Source organism: Dryas octopetala, chromosome 4, assembly GCF_963921425.1.
Source record: "Dryas octopetala chromosome 4, drDryOcto1.1, whole genome shotgun sequence".
Lineage (NCBI taxonomy): Eukaryota > Viridiplantae > Streptophyta > Magnoliopsida > Rosales > Rosaceae > Dryas > Dryas octopetala.
Genome location: NC_141369.1, coordinates 14,450,828 through 14,462,456, shown reverse-complemented (window position 1 = coordinate 14,462,456; position 11,629 = coordinate 14,450,828). Strand labels below are relative to the sequence as shown.

The following is an 11,629-nucleotide window of genomic DNA, read 5'->3' as shown; positions in this document are numbered from 1 at the left end:
AATTTGAAGGACTGTAAATTCCAATTAAAAATGATGTTTTATTTGAAAATACAATTTTCACTTGATTAACCCTACAATAATTTTTTTCACCACCAAAAAAAATACCCTTCAATTAATTTTAAAAGAATAGATAAATGAGTGCTCTTTGGAAAATTAAGACATACTATTATCTTTTTTTCTTTGGTCTGAAATCCTATTATCTCACTTATCTACATTTATACGCACCCTACTTCTTCTTCTTCTTTTTTTCTCATTCCACTTTTATCTTCCATTTTTTAGCAATTATACTTTTTTTTGGCCAGGTTTTAGCAATTATACTTAAAAACACTTTTTTTGTTGAAAGGGAAATGTCAAGAGATACATAGCCTCAGAGAGCCAAGATGGCTCATTTTCAAACCAAAAATGAAGTCCAGTATGAGCTAGAACATGTCTAGCTAACAAGTGAGCAGCTCTATTCATATCGATCTCTACGCCTGAACAGGCAGCTTGCCTCAGTGAACCATGCTAGCAGCTCCTTCACATCTTCCACTAACACTCCATCAGCTGCCATTCTCACCCCACATCCTCCCCGTCCATTATGCTCAAAAACACTTTTTGTATCTGAATAGTAGGTTTAATTCTTATTTATAAATGAAAGCGCTAAGAGCATGCACAATTGACATGCTAAATGCTATAGCGCAAAGATAGCATTTTTTGGTAAAAAAATGAACTACAATATTGGAGGGAGGTTTTCTAAATGCTAATTTAGCAATTTCCAAATTTTGGTGTTAAATTTAGCATGCCAATCTCTTGAATCTAGATAAGTGTGGGACCCGGCCGGAATAAAATGGAGGAAAATGCTGTGAGCGAAATCCATGTGGCGGCTTCCTATTGGACTGCTTTAGCTATAGTTTTTGTCCATTGGAGCAAAACCCACAAAACCTATAGCTGAAACTAAAATCTTATGCTAAATATAGCATTTAGTATAGTAAAAATCATTGTGCATGCTCTAACATCCACATCTTCGGAGACACCCCACAAGGACTTAGGTTTCAAAATTGGGGATTTAGGACCTTTTTTTTGTCTTTTGGTTTGAAGGATTTAGGACTTTTTTAAAGGAAATTTATTATTTATTTGGGGTTTCAAGAGGAATTTTATGTTGGTTAAATATAACAAAATTTTCAATTTTATTTTGTTTTTTAATGTAAACTATGGGTTGTTATGTGATAAGAGAAATAAACACATAGAATAATATTATGAATTTTTTGATCGTGAATGATGTAGAAGTATTATTTGGAATTCACATGTAATGGCGCGTTATTTGGGATCCACATTTGGAAGAATTATTGCATGTGACTGTAACACTACTACATTGTGTTACTTAGGGCTTGTTTGAGAGTGCTTCTGTATGAAGCTTTTGCTTAGTAGTGCTTTCACTAGAAGCGCTTTTGTTAGAAATTTATAAATTTTTTTGGAAAAAATTCAAATACTTTTTATTAATATACTTGGAAGCGTTTCCTAAGGAAGCATCTACCAGGTGCTCCACCTGGAAGCGCTTCCAAATACTTTTAGAACTCAAAAACGCTTCTTATTTCTTTTTGTCAAACATAAGTAAAAACGTTTTTGACTATTTGAAAGCGTTTTTAAGCCTTTTAAAAGTAATGTCAAACAAGCCCTTAATCTACATGTTATAATATGGGTTAACAACGAGTTTTTAAATTTAGGATTTTAGATATTAATAATTGTACACATGTTATAGTTATAATTGATTGGTCATATTATCACATGGTGTTACGATCACACATAATAATTTTCTCAAATTTGAGATACAAATTTGAATCCTTAGCATTATTCAAACATATAAACAAATATATAGAATCGTTGAATAAAAGTTTAAGTCACATAATGAGAAAGATAACCACATAAACAAATATGACCCCGTCACATTCAAGTTTTTCTTCTAGGCCTATGATCTGTTTCATTTTTTTCCTTGTTAGGCCCATGACCTGGTTAAGCTGCCATAGAACCAGCATATGCTAAAGCAAAACCAAGTACAAAGAAGCCTAATAACACTAAGCCGCTCATTTGCTGGGTCCTTGGGGAACCAATAATGTGATGTGTACTTCGTGATAAAAGGGGCTTTCTGGTAGCTTTCAAGGCTGTGTTGAATTGTTGTTCAAACTAGAATGATGTAGGAAATCATTGCTTCTTAGTTCTTTTGACTCGAGCAAAAGTGCAAAACAATATGCAAGAGGTCCAAGTCAGTAAATGGCTACTAAAATGTCTTGTTCATTTCATCACTAACTCAATGTCTATAGGCTACTAAAAAATATGTTGAACTCAACTTTAATTGTCCTAATAATATTTGTATCCAACCAAAATAGTTTGTATATACGCTGATGAAATGTACAAACTTAGCATTCAATCCAAAAATACAATAGGTGGAGAGACTCAAAATCTTGTATATTATGAGAGATAAAATATTTTATGAGAGATTCTATATTTTTAACACATCTATTTATTTGTTATCAAATTTAAACACGTAAATAAATTATATTAGATGATGTGAAGCCCGATAAATTTACCAATTTAAGTTTTCAAAAATGATGGTATACCAAGTGTATATCAAACAATTCAACCATACAATGTTAAGTGTAATTTAAAATGGGAAAAAGACTTTGGTTTATGAAGATTTCAACAAACAAATAGGTCCAAAAACAAAAGAGTATCATCATGACATCATATACTCCAAGATGGATGGATGTGGTGGTGGGCAAGACTTTCGTGATCAAGACTTATTTATCATAATAACTGCGGACCAGCTCACATCTAGCCGTTACACCAATACCGTTTTGATGACGTGTCAGACAAAATTTGAACTTCTCCCACCTTTTTTTCTTTTAAAAAAACCAATTTGACCGTTAATTTGCATCTTCACTCCTCAGCTGAACACTAACTTCCTCTGTTTCTCTTCCGTGCATCCGATTGAAGACGATGGCTTTCGCTTACGCATTCACCGAAGACGAAATGGCAGTCGACGAGGGCGCCGGGTACCCAAAAGCCTATGCAAAGCTCTGCCGCGATCGCCATTCTGGACCTTACAGTCATGGTCCTCCTTTCACTTTCATGCCTTACTGTCTGCAGCAACAGGAGGTATGAGAATGACCCTTTTTAACTTTATGTTTGCTTCCCTGGAAAGTGAGAGAAAATGGAGGAAGAGAATACAAACTAGAAAATTTCAGCTCATGAAAGCTATGTACAGAGAATTGGAAGGGTATTTTGTTTAACTTATTTGTTTCTCTGAAAAAACTAAACTAGGATTGCCATCTTAAATTTGGATCTCTTAGTCTCAAATTTAGAAAGATGATTGAATTTGCTTGAAATTTGGTTATTGAAATTGAAAATGCAATAATTTTGGAAGCACCATATTTTGCTCAAACTGAAAATGCTGCTTTTGTTTCTTGTTTTTAAGTTTGTTTGCAATAATTGGTTCTCTTTTATTTCTTTCATTCTGAGACTGCTGGTTTTGTGATATAATGTGGTTTTCAGGATTTGAGAGCAAGAGATTTAGAATTGATGTTTCCCATTATCGACCCAAAAGCAAAAGCTACTGCCAAGCCCAAGATTTTTGTTGGTCTTTTGTGGAAGCAGCTCAACCACCTTGGGTACCCCTCTTAATTTTGCTCCATAAACCTTCGAAATGAGCAAAGTTTGAGAATTCAATTATGATAGTATTGACTTCATTTTATACTTACTTCGAATTTCAGGAATGCTGGCTTTGATCCTGCAGTAATTCGAGTAGATCCGTATGGCAATGTTCTGTATTACCATGCTGATTCTGCTTCTCCTCTTGCTTGGGATATAGATCATTGGTTTCCTTGCTCAAGTATGTGACTCATCACTAATTACTCTCCCCCTCTCTCTCTCTCTCTCATATGTAACATGTGGTCTTTTTGCTGAAATTTTAGGGGGAGGATTGACTGTCCCAAGCAACTTGAGGATACTACAATGGCAAGGCTGCAAGAAGAAGCATAACAAGCTAGAATTTCTGATTCCATGGTGGGATTTACAGTTGGGTATATCTGTGAACCAGTTCTTATCCATATTTGCTTCTTCCAACTCAGATTTCAGGTGGGTCTACTTCATATTTCTATTATTGATATGCTTTTCTATTCAAAAACATCAATTGGTGACAATTTCTGTGGTTTCACTACATTGGCAGGCACAGGGCATTCTCATTTCTCTTCTCAGAAGGTGAAAATGAGGAACTCAATTCTTCACAGACAGTAGAATCACATTCTTTTCCACAACATTTCGTGGAGTCGAAAGAGCATGTGGGCCTAGCTCCGGCTGCCATTGTTGTAACTCGAAGGGAGTCATATGGCTCTTCATCTGCTTTGAAATCCATGGACTACAATAAGCAGATAAAGCCATATTCTCCTGCAATTGGTTAGTGCTTAAATAACAAGTACTGATTATTTATTTACTTTTATGTCTATACTCTTTAGTAATAACAAATATCATAACCTTGTTTGTTTTTTTTTTTGGGTTCTGTTAGCTGCAAGAAAAATGAAGCCTACTGATTTGAAAGAAAATGAGAATCCGAACTTCATGACAAACTCATACCAAGCCATCGTCATGGCTAGAGATTCAATGAAACAAAGAGAAGAAGCTTCAAAGATGCAGGCAGAGATACAAAACCTGGATGATGAAGTGAACGAATTGAGGCAAAAGAATGAAGAGGAAAGGCTCACCATTCAAAGCTTGGAACTGACTCTGATAAAGCGAAAGAGAAGGGCAGAGAAATGCAGGCGGCTAGCAGAGGCACAATCATCATATAGGACTACGCTGGAAAAGATGATTCGAGATGCTATGCACCAGTAAGAATCTGTGTGTAAAGATTTATCATTTTCTATTTTTTATTACAGAGTTTTGACAGACTGATTCTTTGGCCATTTTTTTCGTTTAGGAGTGTCATTTATAAAGAGCAGTTGAGACTGAACCAGGTAGCAAGCAATGCGCTCATGGCAAGACTTGAGGCACAAAAGGCAATGTGTGATGCCTCAGAGAAAGAACTTCATAAGAAATACAAACAAAAAAATGAGATTGAGAAAGAGTTACGGCCTGAATGGGAGCAAGCAAGGAAGAGATCAAGAATGGATGATACCTTCAATAACGAGAGAGAAAGTCAGACAGCTCTTTATCTACCACGAATCAAGCCCAGGACACCTTGCCACAAGGAACTAAGAGTGTTTCTTGAGGAAGAACAGAAGGCATCTGATGCTGCATTATCACAGAATGAAGAAGAAAGGCAAATAGAATACAATGAAGAACTGAAAAGACCTACAAAATGGTTGTCCACTGACAACTTTGGGGAGGATGCATTAGAGGATGAGAACTTAATAGAGCATAAAATGAGGACACTGGAAATAGAAGGGAAGAAGCACAAAGTTCAATTTCCTGTACTTCGGGAACCAGATACTGAGGAAGATGAAGAAAGCAGGAAACAGCGTGGCAAGGGGAATGTAGAGAAGTGGCTTCAAATTCTGCTAGACAGTTCTCCAGAAGAGTTAGATTCTCAGAATGAAAATGAAACAAATGGGACTGGTGATATAATTAGGAAAATGAATTTGAAGTACCCACTTCAAATGGGACTGGTCAAGAATCTTAAGTGTCCAGAAACTGATGTCAAAGAAGGTGTGGCACTGGTTGATGAGGAAAATCAACAGTTAATTGTCCGAGAGAAATATGACAATGCATATGAAGTGGGTACCAGTACTACTGTTGAGGGAATTTCTAGCAGGAAGAGTGTTGAAGGGAGGGAAAGAAGGGACGAGAGCAATGGAAAGGAAAGAAAACTTGCAAGGTCTGAGAGTGACAGAGCATTTCGACGAATCCCATCTTCTCCATCTATAATCATGGGAATGAAAAAGGGTGTCGATTGCATACGAAAGAAGCCCATTGTAAGTAGTGATGATGAGGAGAACCCTGCTGTGGGAAACAGCTTTCTGAAGTCATCGATTAAGACAATCAAGAAAACAGTGAAAATGTGAACAGAAATTCACTCTCACTTGTCTATCCTTGAAACTGTGTATTCATTCTTTTTCCTTATCCATTGTCTTCTACTATAATTTGTTAGGTATTTTTTCCCCATTAGAGTGCAAGCAAAGGCACAACGCCTTTAGCTGAGAATAATTGTGTCAAACTTAGGTATTCTATTGCTGTCTTTGATTTGTGTATAAGATTGCTTGTGTGGGACAATATAACAGCTTGTTGTTTTACTATATAAATTCAGTTTCCTTTCCAGATCAATAAAATTCACTTTCCGTTTCTCACTTTGTTAAAAGCTATGTACACTATTTTTCTTAAATAAGGATCATATTCAGATCTCTGGCCAGATCTTAGTTACCAGACTTGTCTCGGGTGTTCTCTGCTAGAAGCCTACAAGGGAAAAAAAAAAAAAAAAATGCCAGATACAGAGACGACAGATACCAGGCACTCTATTAGATATGAACAGATCTGTTATCTCTTAACTATGTTGTGCTTGATCATGGAAGTTGAATTCTATTTTCTCCACCATACACGAAAGTTGAATTGAAGCCACCAAATCTGTAGAAAACAAATCCAACATTCAGAATTATTAATGTATTTGATATAAACAGGGTCATGAAGATATTATTATAGGTTGAAGTCTTTATTCTTACATTAAGCTAAAGGATATACCAACATTCTCTAGCATATTCATGTGTGATTACCTAATTTATCATGTCTAATTATCACCAGAGTATAAAGTTATAGGTTGATCAAACAACAATTATCATCAGAGTATAAAGTTAGACAGAAAGGATCACTCATTGTGCATTCCAATAAGTTCACAGCATTTTCATTCTCCCTTATCCATTGGACATAGGCAAAGCTTGTAGTATGACTATGCTTTATTGCATAAATAACCAAATTCTATAAGGCTGCTCATATATTTTGAGGCTATAATCCCCTGAAAGAGTAGTGGTAAAGCATAAATGATCTTGACAGATGCTGAGAAGGCCAGACCCAACATGATACCATATTTGTTGTAATTTACAACTTTATAAACTATTACCTCCTTTACAGGGAAATTATATATATCAAAAGCAGAGAAGAAAATATTACACTATACTAACAACTGCTATGAGATAACAATGCCCTGAGGAGGATGGTATTAACAAAATTTTGTATTGAAAGCACCCCACAAAATTCCAATCATTTTTCCAGTGGACCTTAATAACAGAGCAGAAAAGCAGCTACTTCCCCTCCTGAGATCTCTGTTGCACATCATTGTTGTGTCTAAATTAGCATATTCTTCACATGTTTGCTCACCACCTAAGTAGACTTTGAAATTATGGAGCTGATTAGTGTTCCATAGCCCAACTACTTGATCCTGAGTATGACCCGAAAGTTTGTCATTCCCGAATTCTAATCAACAGTTCTTTAAGATCAAATATTCCTTCAGCATCTCATTTATCAGAATTTCCCCAATAACCTTCATCCGCACAAGTGCAGAAGCCATCCTTAAAATGGTGGAACTTTTCAGTATCCCTTACAGAAATCTCCCGACGCACAACCTTAGAGATAAATTTGATAGTATTGTGACAGCTTTGGCACATGTAAAGGTTCTTAGTCACCCAAATAGGCATCCCAGGGGCCGTATTAATGAGCCCAAATGCGACCGCAAGTCTCTCACTGTGTCCGCAAAAAATCTCAGCTTTTGAAGCTTCAACCTCATCTGTTGGACTGCTTTCTGGCCCTCTGAAACCCACTGATTTCATTTTCTCATAAAATCCCTCCAAAACTGCATTTATTTCCTCTATTTGAGGGTGGAAATTATCACCACTTAGGAAAGCATGAACTTTTCCCTTTACTTCCACCCAACTGCACCCAGGATCTACATTTAGCCCCCTCTCCCTCATCACCTTTCTTACTATTGCAACTTCTTCCCACTTACCGCTGGTGGCATAGAGATTACAGATAAGTATGTAGTACCCAACACTTTCTATATCCATTTTAAATATTTGCTCAGCTGCAAGTTCGCCAAGTTCAACCTGCCTGTGGATCACGCATGCATTTAACAAGGCTCCCCAAATAGCTGGATCTGGATTCATAGGCATCTTCTGTATGAACTCGTGAGCGTCATCCAATTGCCCCGCACGGCCAAGGAGATCAACAATGCACGCATAGTGCTTCAGATTAGGTGTGATGAAATAATTAAGTTTCATGCTACTGAAATACTCCAAACCTTCGCTAACCATACCAGACCTACTACAAGCACGTAATAGTGAAATAAATGTGATTTCATCTGGATCTACCTCTGACTCAACCATTCTCTGAAATAGCTCAACAGCATGCGTTCCTTGCCCCCTCAGCGCATACCCAGTTAGTAGGATATTCCACGCTGCAGCATCCTTTTTGTTATAGTTAAACTGGATCCATGCAGATCCCATCCTTCCACACCTTACATACATGTCTAAAAGTGCATTGGGCAAAAAACCATCAAATGCTACACCAGTCCTTAATGCATGGGCATGAATCTCCTTCCCACACATCAAAGCTCCTATTCTAGCACAAGCCGATAGGACAGAAACCAAGGTAACTGAATTTGGTTTTGACCTGTGTTTCATTTGCCGAAAGAAAATCAAAGCCTCAAAGCACCGATTGTTGATGCGAAGGCCAAGTATGATTGAAGTCCAAGATATGACATTTTTGCTTGGGATGCCATGGAACACTTCCAAAGCCTTATCTATGCATTTACACTTAGAATACATATCAATGAGCGTATTAGCAACTATCACATATGATATGAGCCCAGTCCTGTGGGCAAACTCATGAAGCTTGATACCCATATCTAAATACCCTAAACAAGCACAAGCAGATACAACACTGGCTATAGATATTTCGTCTGGCATGATACCCTCTCGCTCCATCATTTTGTAGGTCTCCACAGCCTTATCAGGCAGTGCATTATTACCATAACCCGAAATCATCGATGTCCATGAAACCACATCTTTAGATTCCATCCTAGAAAAAACCTTTTCTGCTTCCTCCAAATGCCCAATAATTGAATACATCTGAACTAAAGAATTACACACTGAAACATCATCCCTAAACTCTGTTCTCATAACATAACCGTGGATTTCTCTCCCTAATTTATCATCACCAAGAAGCTCACAAGCAGATATCACGCTAGTCAGAGTCATCAAATCCGGATAAACTGAAAATTCAAGCATCATGAGAAACAATCTCAACCCTTCCAAATACTCTCCATTCTCAAAATACCCCGAAATCATCGCATTCCATGAGATCCTATCCCTCCTAGGCATTCTATCAAACAATGCCCGTGCACCACCAACAGCACCACATTTCACATACATTGTAATCAAAGCGTTAACCACATCGACATCCGACTCAAACCCAAATCTAATCACATGCACATGAATCTCCCTTCCCCTGGCCAAGTCCGGCACGCCCCCACAAGTTCTAAGAACACAAGGAAAGGTATAAACATCAGGAACAATCCCAACCCACAACATTCTATGATACAAATTCAAAGCCTCATCAAAGAACCCAGCTTTCGCATACCCACCAACCAAAACATTCCAAGAGAACACATCCCTCTCACCCATTCTCCCAAATACATACCAAGCATCAACCAAATTACCAAACCTCACAAACATGCTCAACAACGCATTGCCAAGCCTAAGACCCAAAAGGGTCATAGAATTCGATATATACGAGTACACACGAGCTCCTTCCTCATGTGTTCTCTTCCACTCACATAGCCTAACCAAAGCAATATAAGCATCTTCTTCCACCTTAATCTGAAGCTCCCGCATCGACTCCAAGAGCTCCAAAGCTTTTTCCAGCTTCCCATGGCGGCAAAGCTCGCTTAAATCAGAGTTGGGGTTCTGGGTGGTGGTGACAGAGGAGGTGCTGCAGACTGTGATTTCTTGGGTTTTTCTGAAGGAAATCTGGTAGGTTTGGAACTTGTTAGAGAAGCCTACGGTTTGGGCCTTGTGGGTCTTGGGGAATTGAGAATTAGGGAGGTGTGGGTTGTGAGGAATTTGAGAGGTTTGAGCTGAAACCGCCATTTTTGGACACTGAGAGCATTGTTTTCCTAGAGGGTTTTGCATGAGGTTTAACGGTTAAAGGATAATGCTGATATTTTTGGAAATAAAATATTATATCAAGTTATTGTGTTGTCTTTTTATTTTTTGGCCAATATTGTACGTGTTGTCTGTTTAACGAACTTAATCGGTGACAAGAATACATTACCAATTTACCATCGTGTCTAAATCTTTGCCTTCTTATCCAAACTAAGCTCAAACCCTCAAACTATGAACTGCAAATGAGTGGCTAACTCAAGTTTACCTTTTTTTTTTTTTTTTTTTCAGAAAATGATACATATATCAGACAAAGAAAAAAAAAAAGAAATAATAAAAAAAATTATTCTCTAGATTTGCAAATTTCAATTCTCGTGTGCTGTAGTTCTCTAGATTTGTGAATTTTAAGCGCCGAGCATTGGGAAGAAACATCAAGTTCAACGCCTTTTTTTTCATTGTTTTATACCATATTTTTGACGAGTTTATTCTTATAAGATAGAATTGGTTGTGGAGATTTGATATTAGAGACTGCATGTAGACAAACTATATGCCAGGCGTTTGGAGTTGAAAATTTTTGGATTTTGGATTCTTGATTGCTTGTCATCCTTCGTTGAAGGCTAGGTGCACTATGAATTCGATGCACTCATCTGCTTTAGAGAACAACTCATCATATAAAAATAACATAAAGTTATTTCAAGCACAAATTATTTTGGATTGAGCGATGCATATATAGGCAGCATAACCCTAAACCCCACTTTGAAAATAATTTTAGTTTTAACTTCTAACATTATATTGATGCGTAAGGATCCTTGCCATATGGTATGTTTTGGTCTAGTTTTAACTTCTAAACCTAAACCAAGCACTAGCTTGGCTTCTAATTAAACATATCATATGTATGTTTTGGTCTAGTGTATTTGCCATCATTTGTTGGTATTTATGGAAGTGGAGAAACCAAACAATTTTTAATTCTGATTTCGTGCCCCCTCTTAGGCCGAAGCAATAAGGTCCAGCGAATTAAGGCGGCCTCATATAACTCGATCCTTTCTTCCTTAGCATGACAGTTTCCTTTTCCTCTGATGAAATTAATTAAGGTGCTAATTGGGACTTGGGAGTGTGGTATGCATAGAGATATCACTGTTGAAGTTGTTGCAGTTGAGTTGGTTAATCAGTGATCTAAAGGTAATAATGATAACCATCCTCAGCTGCCAAGACTCCATGGGCTGGACTGGGCTGGGCTTGGGATGATTCATTTGATCTACTGTGAAAGGAAATTGGTGCCTGACCGTTTGGCTGAATTGGATTTGGATATGGTTAGTGTTGGTAGAGTTGGAGCTATACTGTTGTTTCATTTTGTTTGGGGCTTTGGCCCGATCGATTCTCACAAAAGAATAATGTCTGTATAGTACTAACAACTAATTGTAATACAGATTGACCAAAATAATCTACCTAATTAATAAAGCTTAATGCATGCTCTTAAAAAGAAAAAATTTCTGCTTTTTTTTTTTGACACGTGATGG

At 37.3% G+C, this 11,629-nt stretch overlaps 2 protein-coding genes across 2 annotated transcripts; one reads left to right on the top strand and one right to left on the bottom strand.

Annotated features, from left to right (window-relative positions):
• The first annotated feature begins 2,947 nt into the window (after positions 1–2,947).
• Positions 2,948–6,194, top strand: LOC147287139 (trichohyalin). Its single transcript, XM_086242337.1, has 7 exons — positions 2,948–3,132; positions 3,529–3,644; positions 3,747–3,865; positions 3,948–4,110; positions 4,202–4,428; positions 4,538–4,859; positions 4,949–6,194. The coding sequence occupies exons 1-7, from the start codon at positions 2,974–2,976 to the stop codon at positions 6,030–6,032; spliced, it is 2,190 nt and encodes a 729-aa protein (XP_086098463.1). The 5' UTR covers positions 2,948–2,973; the 3' UTR covers positions 6,033–6,194.
• Positions 6,195–6,316: 122 nt separating this feature from the next.
• ECB2 (Tetratricopeptide repeat (TPR)-like superfamily protein) lies at positions 6,317–10,146 on the bottom strand. The gene is made up of 2 exons (XM_086241552.1): positions 7,236–10,146; positions 6,317–6,588 (listed from the first exon to the last, which is right to left on the bottom strand). Exon 1 carries the CDS (start codon positions 10,140–10,142, stop codon positions 7,473–7,475), a length of 2,670 nt encoding a protein of 889 aa, XP_086097678.1. The 5' UTR covers positions 10,143–10,146; the 3' UTR covers positions 6,317–6,588; positions 7,236–7,472.
• Between the last annotated feature and the right edge of the window lie 1,483 nt (positions 10,147–11,629).

Bases quoted from the DNA above. Each gene is read 5' to 3' on its own strand.
- ECB2 (XM_086241552.1), bottom strand. From the start codon at position 10,142: ATGCAAAACCCTCTAGGAAAACAATGCTCTCAGTGTCCAAAAATGGCG.
- LOC147287139 (XM_086242337.1), top strand. From the start codon at position 2,974: ATGGCTTTCGCTTACGCATTCACCGAAGACGAAATGGCAGTCGACGAG. The intron at 4,111-4,201 runs GTGGGTCTACTT...CTACATTGGCAG, and splicing joins TCTTCCAACTCAGATTTCAG to GCACAGGGCATTCTCATTTC. The intron at 4,429-4,537 runs GTTAGTGCTTAA...GGGTTCTGTTAG, and splicing joins GCCATATTCTCCTGCAATTG to CTGCAAGAAAAATGAAGCCT.